Below are 22,412 nucleotides of genomic sequence, written 5' to 3' on the forward strand. Positions count from 1 at the left end.
AGTGCATCATGAGAGCAGCTGAGAAGATCGTTGGCACCTCCCTCCCCTCCCTCCAAGAGATATACAGCTCCCGTCTCACCCGGAAAGCCCTCTGCATGGCAGGTGATCCCACTCACCCACTACACACCTTCTTCAGCCTGCTGCCATCAGGGAGGAGAACGCGGAGTCTCCGGGCCAGGACCAGCAGACTGGGGGACAGCTTCATCCACCAGGCTGTCAGGATGCTCAACTCTCTCCCTACTTTGCCTACTTGTCTATTTAATTCACATTTCCTGTTTACTGTCTATTTAATGTTATTGCTACACCATGGTGTCCGAGAATAACGAAATTTCAATACTCTGTATGTCCTGTACATGTTGTAGTATTGACAATAAAGCTGACTTGACTTGACTTGACTTAGGTAAAATAACATAATCCTCTTTTACTGTAAAATCATTATAACTCACACTTCTAACACAGTTTTCACAACAAAAGGGTCTTAAATGCTGGAGTTAATGTAGAACTGCTAATTCACCAACGTTTACTGCTGAAGATCAGTGCAGACTGCTGGACACACAGCAGGCAAAGGCAAAGAGAGAGATTTAAGACGAACATCGATAATTTGGAGATGAATGGACTTATCCGCATTTATAATCACTCAGCTGGTTTCCTGATATGTTTAATCTGCAACAACTCGCGAAGCTGAAGTCAGCTTCTCATTCTCCTGCTTCTCATTCAGATTGTCCCATTCCACCTTAAATGGTGCAGCAGTACAATCTGGTGCCTCAGGCACCATTTAAGGTGGAATGGGACAATTTGAACAAGAAGCAGGAGAATTAGAAGCAACTTCAGCCTCGTAAAAAGTCGAACATTGAGTGAGAAGAGCGGCTATAGCGGAGCTGAAGCTTAAAGTAGAGCAAAGTAAGTCTGAGTTTACGTTCAACAAGCACATATGGTGTGATGCTTGCATGGTGTGTGCATGTATTTTCATGTATCTTTGTGCTCTCTCTCTCTCTCTCTCTCTCTCTCTCTCTCTCTCTCTCTCTCTCTGTTGTACAGATAGTGTGAGGTTGGTGGATGGTGGCAGTCGCTGTGCTGGGAGAGTGGAGGTTTTTCATGATAATCAGTGGGGAACAGTGTGTGGTAATAATTGGGATATGAGTGATGCTGCAGTGGTGTGTAGAGAGCTGCGCTGTGGAGATGCTGTAGATGCACTGAGTGATGCTCACTTTGGACCAGGATCAGGACCAATCTGGATGAATAATGTGGATTGTAGTGGATCAGAGTCCACACTGAAGAACTGTAGATCAGCAGGATGGAGAGAACATAACTGTAATCATTCTAAAGATGCTGGAGTCATCTGTTCAGGTGGACTTTTTAATATTCAATAATAAATAATCATCTATTTAAAGAGATCAATTTTGCCATTCATATTTCATTTACCAGCTATTAATTAACAAATTTTTTAATCATAATCATAAGCATTTCAGAAATCACTGAATTTTCCCACTTGCTTTTCTAAACCTTCAAGTACAAGTTTTCTCACGTGTTTTTGTCTTTAGAAACATGTATGTTATGGGAATAAAAAAGCCACACTTTTGAACATTTCATACCGTTTTTGTTAATTGTGGTATATCACTTATAAAAAACTACATAATCTCTATTTTGAAAACATATTAGATACAGGGTTGGGTAGTAACGTAATACATATAACGACGTTACATAATAGGATACAAAAAAAAAACAAAACATTACAAATACAGAAGAAAAACAGACAGTAATCAGATTACAGGTACATTATAAAAAGAGAGTGATTACCAGCAGGATTACATTCAAAAGCAAAAGTAAAGTATGGTGTTCCACAAGGCTCTGTTTTAGGACCTGTATTATTCACACTATATATGCTACCACTGGGCACCATTATCAGTAAACACGTCATAAATTTCCACCGTTATGCCGACGACACTCAGTTATATTTAGCAAGCGAACCAGATGATAAAATTAAACTTGGCAAGATTGAGGACTGTATGAAAGACATAAAAGACTGGATGTTGAGTAATTTTTTCCTTCTTAACTCGGATAAAACAGAGGTTCTACTTCTTGGTCCAAAAGCAGCAAGAAACTAACTGTCTAATTTTACACTTAAACTTAACAATTTCTCAGCTGCATCAAGCTCACCTGTAAAAAGCCTTGGTGTCATTATAGACCCTGATCTGTCCTTCGACACACAAATAACTAGTATTACTAGAATACCCTTCCTGCATCTCCACAATATTGCTAAATTGAGAAATGCATTATCTCTACAGGAAGCAGAAAAGTTAGTTCATGCATTTATTACTTCAAGGCTAGATTACTGTAATGCCCTGCTGGCTGGATGTCCCAGCAAAAGCCTTAACAAGCTTCAGCTAGTCCAGAATGCTGCAGCCAGAGTCCTTACAAGAACCAGAAAGTTTGACCATATCAGCCTAGTTTTATCAAACCTACACGGGTTACCAGTTAAATTTCGCATTGATTATAAAATTCTCTTACTGACTTATAAAGCTGTAAACGGACTCGCCCCTCAATACCTGAGTGAACTTCTCTCCCATTATGAACCATCACACCTACTTAGATCACAAGGTGCTGGCTTACTATTAGTACCTAGAATTAATAAAGTTACGTCAGGGGGGAGAGCCTTCTCATACAAAGCCCCCCGGCTTTGGAATAATCTCCCTGTTAATGTTCGGGACTCAGACACAGCCTCAGTGTTTAAGTCTAGGCTAAAACCTTACTTGAATAGTCAAGCCTTTGGTAATTAGTTTTCCCTGTCAGTTCTATACCTGCCAGTCTCTGCTAACACTGTAATCTGTGATCAGTCACCCATTACAGAACTGACTCTCTGTGTGTTTTTCCTTTTTTTCTTTTCTTTGCCGAGTTGAACAACTACTCATCCTGTGCGTCTGGGTTTCTGAATGGGCTCTATTTATAATTATTGTTAATGAGAGATCTTAAAGTAAAATTGATCTTTTGATTCTGATATGAAAAAAAAAACAGATTTACAACAACAAATAAGGAAAATAAGTAAAAGTCTAAGGAGAGTTTTTAACTTAGTGCATTGGCTACATTGATTGCTTGTTCCCCTGTGTTTTAGTCTAAGTGCTTTTAGTCTCAGTGTACCATTTTTTTCATTTATTTTTATTTATTTATTTATTTATTGTAATTTTTAAAATATTTTTAGAAAAAGAAAAGCTTGAATGCTGAACTTCAAGGCTTAAGTATAAATGTCTAAACTCAAACAAATTTTAATGTTACAAAAATTTGTCCTCTTTTTTGTTTGAATTATTTCCGTTACTCTTCTTAGATTTGGCCGTTTCACTAAATGTGAGATCTGTCACTGTTTTTGTGAGGCAAAATTTTTAAGTCACCTATAATCTATTATTCTGTTTCATAAAACAGTGTGTTTTGTGTGTGTTAATTTAAATTCTTGTTATTTTTGTTCTTCTTTGTTTATTTAATTATACATCTTAAATAAAATACAGGTAATTCAAAAGTAACAAAAAGTAATCTGATTACATTAAAATAATAATCCTTTGGATTAGGTTACATTTCTTATCAAGCAATCAGATCTGGAATGGAATACATTTTTGAAGTAACCCTCCCATCTCTGATTAGGAGTCAGGCTGGTTGGTAGTTCTCACTGCTCTGGGAGAGTAGAGGTGCTTCATGGAGAGACCTGGTCCACAGTGTGTGATGCTGATTTTGACCAGCAGGATGCAGAGGTTATGTGTCGAGAGCTGGGCTGTGGGCTTCCTGTGGAGGTGCTGGGAGCAGCTGTTTTTGGCAGAGGGGAGGGTCAGGTGTTGTCAGAGGAGCTTCAGTGTAGAGGCAACGAATCTCAGATTCACTTCTGTCCAACATCATCTTCACTCAAACACAACTGCACCCATGACAATGATGTGGGTGTGGTGTGTGCTGGTAAGAGGAACAGCAACATTAATTAAGCTTAAATAATCTTATTTAATTTACTAAATGTCTATGTCATGTTTAAAATACCCCCCAATCCTGTGATATAATTATACAAACAATGAAATCAGTTTCCTTTGATTTCTTAAGTAATGCAAGTAAGACTTAAAGCATTAATGCAAGTAAGACTAATTTCTTATTAAATATGTCTTTGATTCTTACTTCTCAAACACCAATCATTTGTCCCAGCACCAAAATAAGTGTTTGTTCCTTTTTATCTGTGTTTTGAAGCTGAGTGTCTCTCTCTCTCTCTCTCTCTCTCTCTCTCTCTCTCTCTCTCTCTCTCTCTCTCTCTCTCTCTCTCTCTCTCTCTTTGTTGTATAGACAGTGTGAGGTTGGTGGATGGTGGCAGTCGCTGTGCTGGGAGAGTGGAGGTTCTTCATAGAGGACAGTGGGGAACAGTGTGTGAATATAACTGGGATATGAGAGATGCTGCAGTGGTGTGTAGAGAGCTGGGCTGTGGAGAGGCTGTAGCTGCACTTAGTAAAGCTCACTTTGGACCAGGATCAGGACCAATCTGGATAAATTATGTCAGCTGTAGTGGATCAGAGTCTACAGTGAAGAACTGTAAATCACAGGGATGGGGTAAACATTTCTGTCATCATGGGTTAGATGCTGGAGTCATCTGCTCAGGTAAGCTGCAGTTAATCATCACTTCCATGAACGAATATATGTTATATCATCATCTCCCTAATATTGGATTTATTTTCCAAACATTTTGAGTGGCAGTAATTGGGATCTTTTACATCAGTGGCTCTCAAATGCGGTTCCACTGTGGAAGATGTGAGAGAAATGAAAAATAGTAATAATGAAATAACAAAATAGCCTAATTTAAATTAATGGGTTAGATTAAGTGAGATGACATAAGATAAATTGAGATAATCCTTTATTAATCCCACAATGGGGAAATTCACAGTGCTAGAGCAACAAAGGAATAGCAAGGAACTAACAAAGAGAATTAACAAAGTAATTAACCTTGTTAATTACTTAACAAGGTTACAGTTTGTTACGTGTTACTCTGTAGACAATATATATAATAATGTATATAGGTGGGAATCTCTGGGCACCTCACGATTCGATTCGATTACGATTCAGAGGGCAATTATAAAACGATTATCGATGCATCTTGATGCATCTTTTTTTTCTATACATGATTTCTATTTTCTCACTGTGTGAGGACTTGGTAATTTTAAAGCAAAGTATTTGTGATGATCCATAATGCATTTACGTCCAATATCTTTTATTAATAAAACAAATGGAAGTGATGTAGCAAGTGAACTAGAAGGCTCTCATTCACCGCTCGTTTGGAGACGGTGCTGCCACTCATCTGTGATAAAATGCGCAGTTATGGTGACATAAGATCTAGTGGTAATGGATGTGCATGTAGCACGTTACAGCCGTCCTAGTGATTTTATAACTTCGGTTTTGGTCTCGTGATAAAAAGGAAAAGAGAAAGACAGACGAACATTTGGAGATGAATGGACTTATTCGCATTTACAAGCAGGGCAGTTTGCTGGTACGTTAAATCTGCAACGAGAGACTGTCAAACACTAAAAAGTAGCGAAGATAAAGTCGCCTCTCTTTCTAATTTTCTCGTTCCACCTTAAATGGTGCCGCATTTACATTCGGCGCCTCAGTCAGAATTTAAGTTGGAATGGGAAAGTTCAACAAAAACGCTGAGAGACATTTTACAAGAAACTGTTCAATTTTTGAGGAAAGGTTTTCTGGTGGAGATGGAAGAAAAGCGGCCGTAGCCGAAGCTTAAAGCAGAGCAAAGTAAGTCCGCATTTTAGGACTTAAAAGCTGAGCAGCTTTTAAACAAAGTTATAACTGGTTTATAGGTAGTGTAATTAATGAGTAACAATACAGCCTTGTATGATGGCGAGCAGGGATCAAATCTCTGCTTGGGCAGTATTGCTGATATTTTTGGCTACCCCTAAAAACTGTACATTTTCATTCCTTTAAATCGTGATTGGACTGTTTCTCTGAATATTATTTTCTTCAGTGTACTGATAATTAAGTTAAGTTTAACTCATGTTTAGTTTGAACTTTTCTTTCCATTTGAGCTCCAAAATTGTCTGTGCATGGACCTGGTTACATTAGTCTCATAGTTCCAGTGCAACACTTCAAACTTAAGGCAGGTTTACACTGTGCAATTACCATCATGATGATGCTGTGACAGACCAAAAAATTCAAATTGTGAAAGAATTCATAGAACATGAGTTAAAATCAGAGGTCTTTGAATGTTTAATGTGATAGCACACAGCAAACGATTTACGATTAGGCCTCAGATCACATATAGATTGGCCTTCAGTGAAATAGCAGAACTACTCCATATTCAACAGAAAAATTAGCTACTGACCTCAAGTTCACTTTGGAGAATGAGCATTCCATGTAGCCCCTTCCCTAGCCATAAACAGCTCCAACCTCTCCATCATAGACATTTGATTTGTGAATTTTTTCCCCGCAAAATGCATCACCACTACTATACTAAGGATGTATTTGCTTGCATGGCTGTTTTTCTGCAAGAAAAAGGAAGTGCAGACAGAATGTTGTCATTTTCTTGCGTTGTAAGTCGTTTGTCAGAAAATCTTTAATGTATAATCAGATGTGCAGTATAACTGAATTCACACAGTCTGACATGAAGTTTAGCCAATATTTTATTTGCAGCAACTAGTGCAGTGTGAAACCAATTAAACAAGCATGATCACTAATCACACAGTGTAAAGCAGACTTCAGATATTAAACATCAAACATAGTTAGGCTGATCGAATATGTTTGTGTAACGGTATCGCAGAATTCAGACGCTCGCGGATAAACAAAGAGAAGTAAGCTTTAATGTTGGAGTCAGAATCCAAAGTCGTGGTCAAAAAACAGGCAAAAAGGTCAAAACACATAACAGATATCCAGGGCAATCAATCCAAAGGGCAAATCCAAAAAACAGAGTCGAAAAGAACGGGTAATACAGGTCATGCACAAAATCAGGATCACAGATAGAACGCTCAGTAGTTTGCAAAAATGAAACAAAACCTTGCAAATAACTAACGCTAAAGCCTGGGTTTATAAGCTAAACTGAGGAAGTCACATGATCAAAACACACAGGTGTAACACATCAGAATTCGGGCGATCGAGAACGCTGATAGGAGCGTGTGGGGAGATCAGAAGTCAGCTGATCTCCCTGTGTATTCTGGGAGATGGAGTCCGTGTGTGTATTGGGGTTTGTAGGAAGCGTCAAAGTCATGTGATCTCCCAGAGGATTCTGAGAGATAAGAGTCCGTCTCTTCCGCTTCGCTCGTGACATTCGTGACAATTTGGGATAAAATTGCGTAGAATTGAATTTGCACTGAAGCGTCCCTTTAAGGAATGTTTGTAGAAGCAGAGGGGCTGAATTATTTTTTTGAGGAGATGCTAGATATTTCATTTTGAAATGCATGAACAATTCCTAGAACTTCCTAAAACATACTGATTCAAAAGCAAAGTTTAGTATAAGTTCTTCTCCCACCAGAGTTTAAAGAGATCAGACTCACTGAGGGCTGTGAGGGGAATCTGGAAGTGTCCTACAATGGAACCTGGGGTAATGTGTGTTTAAATGGGATGAATGAAGAAACAGCAAGTTTAATCTGTCAAGAACTGAACTGTGGAAGATCTGGCAGTGAGTCTTGGGCCAAAGCAAGAGTGAAATCAGTGCTTAACTGGCTAGACAATCTGAAATGTAGGAAACATGACTCCACTCTGTGGCATTGTCCATCTTCACCCTGGAGAGAGAACAACTGTGATAAAGACAATGAGGTGGCTCACATTACCTGCTCAGGTAGGCAATTTTTCATGTTCATATGAGTAGACTGTGTATAAATTTGTGTGTTGACAATAGATCACACGAAGTATAAAACTTAAATAAATTAAATATACAAATTGAAATATAAAATATATAATAAAAATATAGAGGCAAACTAAATGTTCAGTATCTTACTCTACTCACAGAAGATGAAAATGATCATGTGGTACGAAGTCGTCTGAAATGCTCCTCATCTCCTCATCACAGACAGTGCTCAAGTAAGAACTCATCAAATAAGTTCAATATTTCATTATCCAGTGTATTAATTCCATATGTTACTAATGTTGTCCCTTTATACAAATCCTTTTGGTCTTTAAATCATCATGTTGTACATACAGTGAAAACCTATATCACACTTTATAGCTGTATTATTATTAATTCTATAATTATACTGGTTCATCAGTGTTTCTGTATCTCCTCATGTGCGATGTGTGTGATGTAGATCACCTGCCTCTCAGGCTGAGGGGAGGAAAGGGAATCTGCTCTGGGAGGCTGGAGGTGTATCATAATGCTAAGTGGGGGTCCATCTGTGATGATCTGTGGGACATCAGGGATGCTCAGGTGGTCTGCAGGCAGCTGGGCTGTGGGCCGGCGCTGAGTGCTGATGGGAGTGCTGTCTTTGGAGCTGGTGTAGGGCCTATCTGGCTGAACAGAGTGAAGTGTAGAGGGAATGAGATTCACCTGTGGGACTGTCCTCATTCCCTGAAGAACCACACTGACTGCTCCCACAGGCAGGACGCTGGAGTCACCTGTGCAGGTATCAAAGTATTAGAAATCTGGAAGCCTTCATTAAACAGTGCAATGACACACTTTTGTTAAAATAATGTCACGCTAATTTGACATATTCAGTGCTTAAATTGTAAAAAAAAAAAAATCAGAACCAGAACTGCTTTTTCTGACTTTACAGACATGTATGTTCCTTCTACTACTGTACCCATAATCACAACCACCACCTCCACCATCACAGGTACTTTTTTCTCTCTTTGGTCATTTTTCTAATTGTTTCTGAATAGTGATCTGCAGAGTTTCTATTTTATATTTTTATTTGCAGTTGGTCAGACAGTGAAGGGAACAAACACTCCTCTACAAGATCTTCCACCAGCTGTTCCGTCCATCTATCCAGTGTCTCTCCTGGTTCTGGGAGCGGTGCTCTTCCTGGCCTTAGTGCTTCTGGTTGTGCTGTTTTACCAGAACAGAGTGCTCAGGAGAGGTAGAGAGATTCAGAGATCATCTACAATCCACTTTCTGTACATTCTCTAAACATCATTAGTCCTTCAATCTGTCATCAGTCTTCTCTTCTACTGAACTGGCTCCATGTTTCTCTCTGTCTCCCTCACAGTGCTCTCTAAGAGGAGGCGTAAGACTCTGACTGAGGCAGTCTATGAGGAGATCAACCGCAGATCCATCACTAAAAGAAATGACTCAGGTCAAAGGGGTGAGTGATATATGGACTGTTATGCATGAGGATTATTGGATTTAAGTGTATTTACATAAGAGATCACAGAACACACATCATAATGCATGCTGATTTGCTCAGAGATCAAAACAATGTTTCATTGTCTCAAATGAATAATTTCTACAGCATTCTCAGTGTATTAGTAATAAGAGAAGATCACTTAGATGAGAGTTAAGTGTATATTAGAGGAAATGTGCGGTTTGGTGTACATGTTGTATAGTGTGCTAGTTTTGCTGATAAGCATCTATTAGGCAGCTGAATAAGCGATTGACCGAGTGATTGACTGAGTGACCATGTTTGTGACCAACTCTCAAAGTGTCTTATGGACCAAGTGAAAACGAGTGGCCGAGTAATTGTCTGAGTGAGCAGTTAAGTGACCTAACAAGTGACCAAGAGATCGAATTAGTGAGGGACTGAGTTAGTGAGTGAGTGAGATAGTGGCCAAGTGAGTGGAGTAACTGAATGAGTGATAAAGTGACTGAGTGAGTGACAGAGTGAGTGACTGAATGAGTATATGACTGAGTGTCTAAGTGGCAGAATAAGATGCCAAGTGAGTGACCACAAGACCATAAGAGTGACTAGTGTGTTAGTGACCAAATGAGGACCTGAGCTTGTGACTAAGTGAGTTAGTGAATTTTGATTGAGTGAGTCATTGAGTGACTGAATGAATGACAGACAGTGACCAAGTGAATCAGTCAGTAAGTGTCTGAGAGCGCCCTCTACTCCTCTACTGGCTGCACTGATATTATTTCCTGTAATTAACCCAGTTTACAATGATCCACAGCACTTTGATGACTGTTCTGCTCTTCTCTAACAGGAAGTATCTTCTCTGAAGAGCAGCATTCAGGATATGAGGATGTGGATGTGGAGCTTCTCTCAGGTAACACGTGTTAAATGTCATTCAACTGAGAAATATTGCAGTCATCATGCAAAATATGTTTACATTAGAGCCTGACTGATATAAGATTTTTAAGACTTTAATATTTGAGGATTTAAAATTCTGAGAGCCAGTCTTCAGGATTTCACATTGTAGTGTGATGAACACAAATAAACATTGATTGTATTATCATTTAAAGAACTTAGTGATTAACCTGATTACATGCAGGAGCAGCTGAACATGGTGAGTTACTCATAACTCTACTGTAGCTCTTTTTTAGAATTGAATAACGTCTCGCAACATATCAATGCACTCTAACAAAATAGTGCCACAACACACTACTCATTTGAAAGAGAAGCTAGATAAATTTGTTTGGCTACCAAGCCATGTTGGATACTCATTCAGCTCACATTTATTTACGTGTCCCCTCTGATTTAATAACCTCCAGTGACTACAATAACCACAGACATGCGAGTCGGAGATATATAAATCATTGCTTTATTTAGGCACAAGGCTGAAGTTGGCTTCCTATTCGTCAACTTCTTGTTTGAATTTTCCCATTCCACCATAAATGATGCGGGAGTTACATTCTGGCACCTGAGGCTACTGCAGTAACCGCTGCACTATTTAAGGTGGAATGGGAAATTTAAACAAGTAGCTGGCAAGTAAGAAGCTGACTTTAGTTTCGTCATTTAGGCATAAGTTAATAGTTTAGCCGCTCATTAACGTTAGTTGTTTTCCACTGTCAAACACAGAATTAGTTAGCTTTCTGGGTAAACAAATTTAGCAGTAAACAGCGTTATAAGCTGCTGTAAGTGATGTTGCCAGAGAATTTTTATAAGTGATGAGCTAGGGAGAAAAGATAGGACTGTTATTTGTTAACTCGACAGAACAGCCACACTGTTTCATGAATGAATCTACAGTCAAGGAGAAGAAGTGATGCAGATATTTTTATCATTAATTAAGTAATGAATTTCACGGGACGAATATCAACTTATTATGAATGCTTATAACCTCTTTCATGGAGTCCTCTGCTGAACTCTGCTTGGGTCAGCTGATTGCTGTGATTTCTGGCGTTAACGGGGAAGTTGCAGAGCGTCCTCTGATGGACCCACTATGCAACAACAACACTCATAACATGGTTATAAGGATCAGTCTCCCAGCTCTCGGGTCCTTTTTTACTTGACATTCATCAGTTATGTATGCAGATACAGATTTATCCGCAACTAGCTCATATCAGCCGATAATATCGGCATGCTGATTTATTGGTTGGCCTCTGGTTTACATTAAATCCAGTATTTGATATTCTGAACATACATTTACTCCCCTTAGTTGCTAGCCCATTTGTGTGCTATTTGTCTTTCTTCTAGGAGTGGATATTGTGATATTTCAAGTTTTTACTATTTAATTATTGTTATTATTTTATGTGCGTTAAGTCCATTGTTAGGATTACAAAAAAATAATAATAATTGGTCAGGGGTACAAAAAGTATTTGTAAGGTACTTAAGTGAAAGTATGAGTATTGTCAAAATCTTATTTAATTGAAAGTGGAAGTTGGGAGCCAAAAATATACTTGAGTGACAGTAAAAAGTAGCTATATTTAAAGTAAAAAGTAACTGTTTTAACAGAAAAGTGAGAGTCAGAGCATGATTTTCATTATTGTTACACTGAAGTAAATAATGTCGTGAGTAACGCTGATCACAATCTATTTCACATAAACTGGTCTGTCTTGTCATAAAGAGACAGTCCAGCCAAAATGAAAATGTAACCTTTGCCTACTCCCCTCCTAAAGTGATATCACAATTGTCTCAAGAGAGATTTTATGATTAAAAGATCAGGAAATCTTTCTTCTGATGACATAGGTGGGAGGAACTTGAAATCTGCTTTTTTCTGGGAATGAGATGTTTTTTCCCATAAGCAGACAAATGCAGAAGAAAGCCAGATATATAATATCACTGCTTGGACACTGAATACCATGTCTGTATGTATTGGTGTCTACATCACTGGATTTCTTTATTCCAGTGGGCAGAATTTCCAGTGGTTGTATGATGTATATCTGTAGTTTATGCTGGGTACTGTAGTGAGAGAATTTTCATGGATAAAAATACAAAAAGCACACAAAATCATGAATTCTGATGAGGGTGATGTGTGCAGTGTTCCACTACAGAATAACATGATAAGAAACATATTAAACACTAGTTTTAGGTCAGAAAGCCCTTTTAAGTATTTTCTACCCATAGAAATGGTCAAATAGATTGGTGGACAACACACTGGCCCCACACTCAGGAGACTTAAAGCAAGAACTTGAAGTCTAAACCTCACTATAATACAAGGAGTCTTCATTTGAAGGAATCATTTGCAGTGAAAAGTAATACAATATATCATATCAAAATCTTTAAATATCACAGTAGAATCATATTGTGGCTGAAATATGATGATATAATCTGACTCTAGTAGTATTTGCTGCTTGTTGCTCTTAAAGGGTGTTTTTAGTCTAGTTTGTTTCTCTGATTGAATGTGATTCATCTGTAGATTGAAGTGTCTGTCAGAAATGATTCCATCTATAATCTTAATGGAATCATACAGTGAAGCAAAATGTAATTAAATGTTTCAAATGTAATTAAAAGTAATAAGTCTGTTGTTTGCATGTATGTATGTGAGAGTGTGTGTGTGTGTGTGTGGGAGAGAGGGAGAGAGAGAGAGAGAGAGAGAATGGGAGAGAACATTCTGAGTGTGTTTGATGACTGTTCTGCTCTACTCGTTTAGGATATGAGGATGTGGATGAGAAGCTTCTCTCAGGTAAGAGGACCAGAACATGTGTGTGTTAAACTCTATTCCACTGAGAAGTATTAACCATTTAGAAATAAGAGAATTTGTTAATGCAATTTTATTTTATTCCAAGAACACTCAAGTCTAGAGTAAACACGGCCCCTGAGGTGGGTAGCAACTAATTACATTAATGAAGTCACATGTACTGAGTAAAATGATGATGGATTTGTACTTTCCTGAGTTTTTCAAATGATATGTTTTACTTCTGCTCACAATATTTAAAAAAAAAGAAATATTTTAAATATAAAGAAATCTCCCTTTTACTTTTACATTCTTACATTTTAGTCTTTAACATTTAGTTACTAAATCATTTTTATGTGTTTGTGTTTTTTTGGGAACATCATCTATACTGCTTTGTGATTGGTCATTCCTCTGACTATTGAGGTCTGCCATTTTATTTTAGACCAAAAAGATGCCAAAGAAGAGAAAGATCACAAACTACAGTTCCTATGCTGATAGATACTGAATGTATTAAGAAATGTCACTGCAGTTCTACCAGTTACTTAGAACTAAAGTACTTTTTTGACCTGGTTTATTTAAACGTCTATTCAAGTTGTTTTCTGGATACTTTTATTTCTACGTATTATTTCAGTGTTATTATTTAATTGAAGTGTCAGTTATTTGTATATCTGATTAACGATTTGCTTTTTCTGTAATTTACAATTTCCTGCGTAATCTTAATGGAGTCACACCGTAGCTCACAAAAGACTTTAAGGGTTTTGAAAGTGTCACATAAAAACGCTCTGAATGATCTTTAAAAAATATAATTAAAAGTAATACATTTATTTTTCTTTTTGCAGCAAAGTCTCTGACTGGCGTAAAGGCCGAATATTATGATGATGTCACCACCAGTGGCCTGAGAGGTGAGTTTCTTTATTGATTAATCACCTGATTTTATCTTTAAACATCAAATCACAATGTAAAAATGTAATTGAACTATTTGTAAAGTCAGACTGTTTTTATTTGATTTAGGTGAGTCAGCAAAAGAGGACACAGCAGAGAACTATGATGATGTCATCACTGCTGGACAGATCTCTGATAGTGTAGCAGGTGTGTTTATAATTTGGAGTTTTAGTTTAGAAAGAAGTTTGAATTAAGTAGAGATATGAAAGTTCAGAATAAATTATGTAAAAATAGAATAAACAAATATTTGATTCATTAATGTTTATTACATTTCATAAAATAAATAATTTTACATGGACTGTACAAAACCTCTGAAGGTGACCAGTGGTATCTGACACCAAAAACGTTAGCAGCAGATCCTTGGACTTGTCTGGCACATCCCATAGGTGTTTTGATCAGATTGAGATCTGGGGAATTTGGAGGCCAGGACAACACCTTGAGCTCTTCATCATGTTCCTCAAATCATTCTTGAACACTGGGTGTAGTTTGGTGCATCAATGAGTCCAAACACCCTGTTGCTGGTGCCTGGTTTGTCCCTCTGACCACTGTCAACAGGTACTCACTACTGCTGACTGGGATCACCCCACAAGCCTTACTGTTTCAGAGATGCTCAGACCCAGTCTTCTGACCAGAACAATTTGGCTCCTGTCAAAGTCAGTCAGGTCTTCATGTCTGCCCATTTCTCCTGCATCCAACATGACGACTATGAGAACCGCCTGTTTGTTTGCTGTCTAAGATCTACCAGACCTTGACATGCACTGTTATAATCAACATTATTCACTTGAGTGGTCACAATGTTTTTGCTCTTTGGTGAAAATACTGATTATTGTGTAAATAAAACTCAAATGGAGATCAAATTATGAACTCAGTCAATATCAAAGTAGACTCATACAAACACCACATTCAGTAAAATACACCTGAAACACCTGACAAATCTAATATTTATATCTTTCTATATCCTTTAAACGTCTCTGTGCTTTGGTGTAGAGGACGTAGCAGAGAATTATGATGATGTCATCACTGCTGATCAGAGCTCAGCTGTTGTAACAGGTTTGACTTGTAATGTAACAACACTGTAATCTCAAACATGAAAACAGTCACTGATGATACTGATGCTGATTTAATGACATTTATCTCTACATTTTGACAGAAGACATGACAGATAACTATGATGATGCTGTTACTGCTGGACCAAACTCCAACATTATGATGAGTATGTTTTTTCTTAATGTGGACAAAAAAATGTTTTAAAAAGTTTTAACACAGTAAACATGTCAAGTTTACTTCTTATTGATACAATTTATTTTCCCATGTTTGTGTAGTGGACACCCCAGAGAACTATGATGATTTCATAGTGCTGAACAGGATGTAGGAGGGCTAAAAGGTGAGTGGCTGATCTTGTTGTTTATGTCGTTATATTGCAGATGTACATGAATCAGGAGGGTGGAGTGAGAGATTTAAATCAAGTGTACAGGAAATCTGCTAAAACATGTTTACATTATTTATGGCACATGATAAATAAACTGTCCTCATTGCTTTGATGTTGGGCAGAAGGCCACTCTTTTTACTGCACTGCCCATTCACACATGAAGTGCAGCCGTATGTATTTATGTATTCAGTTCAAAAGACTAATTGATTTTATTCACCTGCACTGAGTACAATTTGTGTCACTGACTAAGAAGTGTGCACTTGAATAATTCTTCAGCAGAGTTTTGTGGATCATTCTGTAACACTGAATAGCATTAGTGCAGCACTGTAATTTTGGCAAAACTGAAAAGTAATCAATCCTCTCTACATCTACACATGTATAAAATATGCCTCATTGGTAACTTTCAAATGTACAGTAACTGGTGTATTTTGTCTGAATTTCTTTTTCTGTTTAATTCTGTTGGAAGACATGACAATCTTGCATGAACAATCACAAGAGTGATGTCACTTGTGCTGCCCACACAGCCTAAACACAACTTTAAAAAATGTAAAAAATTGCTCATCAGTTCAACCAAAAAATACTCCATGTGGTAAAAGGTAAATTAACTAGTTTTGTTTAACCTAAATGAATACTATGAATGAACAATTCTTACAATCAAAGTGATTTTTTACTTTGTCTCACTTTTATTGAGCAACTTAGCAAACGGAAACTACTCTTGCAAACAATAAGAAAACTAGCAACATAGCACCTCTATAAAGCTGTCTCTCTGTAAAAAAACAGCATTTTTAATATTTTTACACTTTATTCGCTGGGACTTACTGTCAATGTGAATCAGAAAACATGACACATATTTTTAACCATATAATTACGTTATAATTACATAAGTGAAACACATTATATATCTGAGTTAGCTCAACGTTTTCTCTCGATGATAGGTGGGGGTGCTTGGAGGGGGAGGTGAAACATGATATTATCTGTAAATATTATATTAGTTTTCCACTGGTGCACAGTGATGAAATCAAAAATCAGAATCTGAGAAAAAAGATGTGAGCAAAAGTCATTACATTTTGAAGGAAAATTACAGAAAAACAAGAATTTTGCCTTTTAAACGATATGATGAATTGTGCCTAATATAACCAGAAACGTGAACCAACAAGGTGAAAAAGGTCCTTTTTGATTTCAGGTTGAGTTTAATGAGCTGAGCTGCAGCCTGTAGTACTAAACAGAACCTACACAGTGCTCTATTTACTGTTCTATAAAATAAAGATGTATTATTTGAGTTAAATGTACTTATTTTCCAGATTATGATGACGTGGAGGAGGAGCCTCAGACAGAGATGAATCATGTGACTGAGAGACCACAGCCAGTGTCTTTCCTCAGGAAACTGCATTCAAACCTCTTCAGACGCAAGAAATGATTTTATCATCGATCACAAGTCAAAATGTTTTATGGAGCATAAATGAGATAAAGTGTTTTAAACACCCCCTAATTTATATAAACAAATTACAAATTAGACATTGTTAACGCTTTTTGACTTTTTCCAACCTTAGAAACATTTACTGACACATCTCATCTCATTAAATTATTCCATCAAAATGATTATGATCTTACTTTGATCTCTTAATCCAACTTTTTTATCTTCATGAAAACATTTTGTGTCTGATGTGATACAGCTCATCAGTTAACAGAATTTAAGAGAAATTATTCATTTTTTACCAAAAGCTTCCTTTTTTAATTATAATTTAAGGAAATTATTGTTTTGGATTGAAGGTCTTAAATTAAAGGGCTGTTCATTTTCACTGTAGATCATTTTGAGGGTAAAGAACTGAAAGATGTTCTGATCAGAAGTGAATGTTCAGTTCATCAAATCAGAAACAGGAAAGTGTTGTTTCACTGTAACTAATTTGTATAACAGACTTTTATTTTCAGTGTTGGCGTTAAAAATCAAGCAGACACTCATAACTGTTTATAGTATTTGATTTGATCATCCCTTTAATATAGTAAAATAATAAAATAAAATAATCGGTAGTAAAACATAAATACTTACTAATATTGTACTACACTGTAAATACAGTAACAGGCAATTTAACTGTTTTTTCAGCTCAAATAAATATGATGAATAAAACATTGCAAGGCAAAAATTTAGGTTAAACAAATACTACATTTATAAAATAAATTCTCATTCTAATACTTTAAAAAAAAGTTTTGTTTAAATGAACAAACATAATATTTTATATCAGTTCAAACCTCAAAAATACTTCAAATCCACTTTTGCCCGGTTCCAGTTTTTACTGCTTACATTGTAAGAAAAGGATTCAACACATTCTCTCTTATGCTTTTTGCATCTTATAATGATTATGTGACTATTATGCTGATGATAATTTGATATTATTTCCACACAGGAATAATAATGACTGCATATTGAATTCTGTATCTCGAGCTTCATTCGATTTAAGTATGTATGGAATCTATTACTGTGGTGTGAGAGATGATTCTATACTCCTCTCTTCTCTGAGCTGATCATTAAACACAGAGTATAAAGACAGAGTATAAAGATGAGATTTTCTGAGGTTTCAGAATTTTAATACTTTTTTCCTTTTTTGTTTTTTCCTTTTTCTTTTATATCTGCTTTAAATATAAACTATTCTTTAAATAAATCACACGAGGACTATTTGGCACTATGGATTTTTATTACAAAATAATTTGTACACCACATTTTAAATTAGCAATGAGTGATGTTTATAACCACAAAAACAAAATGCTCAGTATAAAGAGTGATTTGTTGTTCTCTTTAAGTTTCTTTCATAACATAAACACATTTGAGACTAAGGCTCAAACTGCTTCATTGAACCATTTCATCATAATAAGGCAGCGGTCCACACATGGGTGATGTCATGTTTAGATCATGTGACAACAGTGGCGCAAACTCACTGTAGAGGAAAAGATTTGTATATTCATTGGTTAAAGCTGTGCTATAGTCACTTTCCCAAAGTTAACACAAAGCAGTACCTGACAGGTGTGTTTGGTGAATATTGGCTTTGCCTTTTCATAAAGGACAGACGACTTTAGACAGATGCTAAAATTGCTTCTTTACAGCTGGAAAGATAGGTTAATGAATTAAACATACAATTGTGATCTCCCTTTGATAGATACGTTATTTATTATCAGGTATTGTGGACACGATTAAAACAATACACTGTTCAATTGTTTAAAACTGTATAGTGGTATTTAAGTAATAGCATACCTGCTAATAGCATTCCCACTACACACTAAACAATAGCTTCAATAAAAAAAAATATAAATGATTACAGTTTCCATTCTTCAGCACAGTGTTGATGTAATAGTGGTTGATCCCCATCAGGAAGAGTAGATAATTCACTAAGTCTGACACTTTCTCAGTAATATCAGCTTTACCAAGTGAGAGCAAAGATCAGCACTGTTCACATAATGAGAACATAACGCTGAATGGCCCAGTAGATCAACTAACCCATCTCACCAGGGCATTCAGTTCTAGGAGCTCAGCACTGCTGCTGTAGCTGATGTCTCTGCTGCTGCTGAGGAAGCTGGATCTGCTGCTGTCATCACTGCTACACTCCACTCTGCTGTCTCTGCTTCCATCATCACTGGCTCCACTGTCATTAATGACCCCAACAGTATCCTGTTCACTCTGGCTCTCACAGTGTCTGCACTGTACTGAGTCTATTAATCTTGCAATATTTCAAGTTATGCTGTAAATATTTCTAACCATTAATGCTCCATGTGTTGGTTTATGCTTCACATTTCCATTCTGGAGTTCTGGAGCTGCAGCACTGAACAATCTGGGCATAAAGACTCATCTAGTTTGAAAATCTGACCTGGTTAAAGTTGCTATAAGCCAAACACACAAATATTAACAAAAAGTCACCACTGTTGAGTTCAGCCTTGAAAGAACATGTTTCGTGGCTGCATGTTTTGTAGCTGACCTTTTTCAGGTAAGAATCTAAATTAGAGGTGCACATCCAACCAGATTTAAATTCTAGATGTCATTATTCCAACACCTGTCAATCACTGAATATTTCGCTCCAAGGTGGTTGAATGTAACATCAGAGGAGTTGAGAGCATGTCATAGTGCAGCCTATTTAAACAGCTTTGTGTTGTGTGTGGGTGTCAACTGATTCATCAGTGTGAGGTAGTTCAGTCTTATTACCAGAAGTTAGTATCAAGTCTCTACTCTGTCTGACATGTAAAATCTGATATCTTCAGAACGTGTTCAACCTTCAGACAGCTCTGTAAATTACTGCACATGCAAACCACAAAATGGTTCTCAAACCCCAAACACTAGAGCGCCACACAGCACCTGTAGAACTGGCTGAGCTACTAAATAACATATGTATGAAACTTGGACATAATTTTTCATCAAAATGTCAGGCATAGCTGTAAGACCGAAATAAATGAAATTGTTTAATATTCGTCGCATGTCAATTTGAAATATTTTCATGGCTAAGCGGGTTGTGTTTATGAAGAATATTAAGTAATTCACATAAGACAGATTTGCTTAAAAACAGTGTGGTGTTTTAATAAAATATGGATTTGTTTACTCTCTGCATGCATCATGTTCTCTCCACTAAAAACTCCAGCACTGTGAGAGACAGACTGACTCACAGCCACCAGCAGAATCCATGAAGTGAAAGACACACTTTGTACTAAAACACTTAAGATTGACTCTCACTAAATGTTGAGAGAACATTACACTGATCTGGAATGTCATATTGAGTTATAATGAGTTATAATAAGATGATCTAAGTACATAAGATGTGTAAAGACTTAAAGACATACTTACATTTATCTACATGAGTTGAATCAGAATGAATGTAAATTGATGATGTGAAACTCCTACTGGGTGCTTGAAGCCCTCAGATCAGCTGCAGTTGCTCAAATTCAGCAGCACAGAGTTCAAGCTCCTGCAGGACCCTGGACAGCGTCCAGAACAGAGCTCATGAGGAGCTGATCACACACCCTCACACATGCCTAACTAGCTCTACCACACACCTTCACATACACAAAACTAGCTCTACCACACACATTCTCTCACACATACACACCTTACCAACAATAGCACACATAGCCTCACATACACACCTAACCATTTCTACCATGCACACCACACAAAGAACATACACACACACCCCTTACCAGCACTACCACACACACACTCACACACACACACAACTAGCTCAAATACACACACACACATACACACACACTACCCAGCCTAACTAGACCTTCCCAACATGAACACATCAGGTCTACACTTAGTTAGCTGGAGGAGGAGTCATTTCAGTAGGTATTTGATTTTTAGTGCATGAATTTCATGTGCTACTCACAAGGTGTGTAATGGAACAGAACCAGCCAGATGCTCGCAGCACAAAAAAACAAGAAATGAGGCTTTACTTGAAAAGGGTTTGACAGTACTCATAGTGGATAGTCAGGTGGTGGTCAAATCCAAAAAGGCCAAAAATACAGAGAAAGACAAAGTCTAGAATTCCAAAAACACCGTCAGGAAACACAAAAGGCAATATAACTGACAGAAATGCTCAGTAGCTCTACAGAGAGACGCAATAGCCTATTCTAAAAGCCTCGGCTTCTATACTAAACTAAATTTAGTCAGTGACATTTGTAGTTTGTTATAGGTGTTCCAAAAATGCTTTAAATGTTTAAATGTTTTTTCACCTAGTGTGAACAATTTTAGTGAAAATATTTTTATTGAACATTTGGGAACACTATATTTGAACCCTGCTAATAATATTGACATAACCATGCCGTAAAGATGTCATGTTAGATGTTGTATGCTGTCATGTTAACAGACACTTTGTTCTTTATTTCCAGGACTCATATTAATCAAGAATCTTAGAGTAAGAATGCTGATTTAAGATTAGGTCTCATCCATTCATGTAGTTCTATTTAGCTTTATGTAAAAGGCATAAATTGATTTCAGATCAGTTTACTTACTCTAAGAAATTTAATTTTGAAAATAAAAAATTTTGACCTATATTTTAATATGTATTTTGTATGTCTTGTCTTCAGACAACTTCAGTCTGAACGAAGCAGCTGAAAGATATTAGGGAAAAGCAGCAGATCTTCATCAACATAGTTAAACCACTAAATTATAATATTATTATAATATTGAGGGTTGAACTGTTTGAATTTCAGTTGTACTAAACAGTCCAGGGCAGGAGACAGGACAGACACAGGGGCAGAAGATGGTATGGATACAGGAGCAATAGACAGGACAAACATATGAGCGTGAGACAGGACAGACACAGAGCGAACACAGTGCAGAGGAAGACAGACACAAGAGGAGGAAACATTTACATTAATGGCATTTGGCAGACGCTCTTATCCAGAGCAACTGACTGTTTGATCATTTTACACAGGCAGGCAAACACAGTGTTAGACACAGAGAGACGCCCAAGGACTTTTATTAGTATAGTGTAGGGCCTTGACTGGTGATCAAACCCCCAGTCTACAGCATGGCAGGTAGAGGGGTTACCCACTACACTACACCAACGACTTCCAAACAGGACAGACAAAGGTCAGGAGTTAGGGCGGACACAGGAGCAGGGGACAGTGCTGGAGTGCTGGTCTCAGCTTTGAAGAGCTTGTTGGCAACCTCTGAGGTGAAAAAAGGTATAGTGAGAGGCACAGGATGAGGCATGGGCTAGATGAAGTATGAGGCTACAGGGAAAGTGGTGATGTCATCAGCCACTGTTAGAGAAACTGAAAAGCTTGTGGACTGTGTAGCCCCCTAAGACGCAGTGGAAATGGCATATTGGCTACAAGATGTCCACCCTTTTGACCATGGCATCTGTACTAGAGACTGAAACAAGAAAACAAAACAGAATATGACTTTTACAGATGATTCACTGTGTTAAGTAAATAATATTAATTACATGTTTGTACATTACTGCTTAAAACAGAGCACATCCACACAGAAACACACATTCAAAAAGATTTTGCATATTCTGTCCAGGTGTGGGCAGAGTTCATTGTCAGTACTATAAACATTCACTACACTCAACCGTTTTTTTTATAAAAAATAAAATCACTCTCTGTTTTTTTCAGC

The 22,412-nt window shown here is 37.2% G+C and overlaps 1 protein-coding gene and 1 long non-coding RNA gene across 2 annotated transcripts; both read left to right on the forward strand.

Moving 5' to 3' along the window:
- The first annotated feature begins 7,241 nt into the window (after positions 1-7,241).
- On the forward strand, positions 7,242-14,960 carry LOC118811222 (antigen WC1.1-like). The gene is made up of 11 exons (XM_036575383.1): positions 7,242-7,792; positions 7,963-8,034; positions 8,259-8,573; positions 8,724-8,783; positions 8,868-9,026; positions 9,156-9,251; positions 10,090-10,152; positions 12,916-12,948; positions 13,779-13,841; positions 13,951-14,028; positions 14,869-14,960. The coding sequence occupies exons 1-11, from the start codon at positions 7,576-7,578 to the stop codon at positions 14,958-14,960; spliced, it is 1,248 nt and encodes a 415-aa protein (XP_036431276.1). The 5' UTR covers positions 7,242-7,575.
- Positions 14,961-15,031: 71 nt separating this feature from the next.
- On the forward strand, positions 15,032-17,326 carry LOC118812540. The gene is made up of 3 exons (XR_005007558.1): positions 15,032-15,094; positions 15,204-15,265; positions 16,612-17,326. It is a non-coding gene; the product is annotated as an uncharacterized LOC118812540 (long non-coding RNA).
- The last annotated feature ends 5,086 nt before the right edge of the window (positions 17,327-22,412 follow it).

This window comes from Colossoma macropomum, unplaced genomic scaffold (assembly GCF_904425465.1).
Source record: "Colossoma macropomum unplaced genomic scaffold, Colossoma_macropomum, whole genome shotgun sequence".
NCBI lineage: Eukaryota > Metazoa > Chordata > Actinopteri > Characiformes > Serrasalmidae > Colossoma > Colossoma macropomum.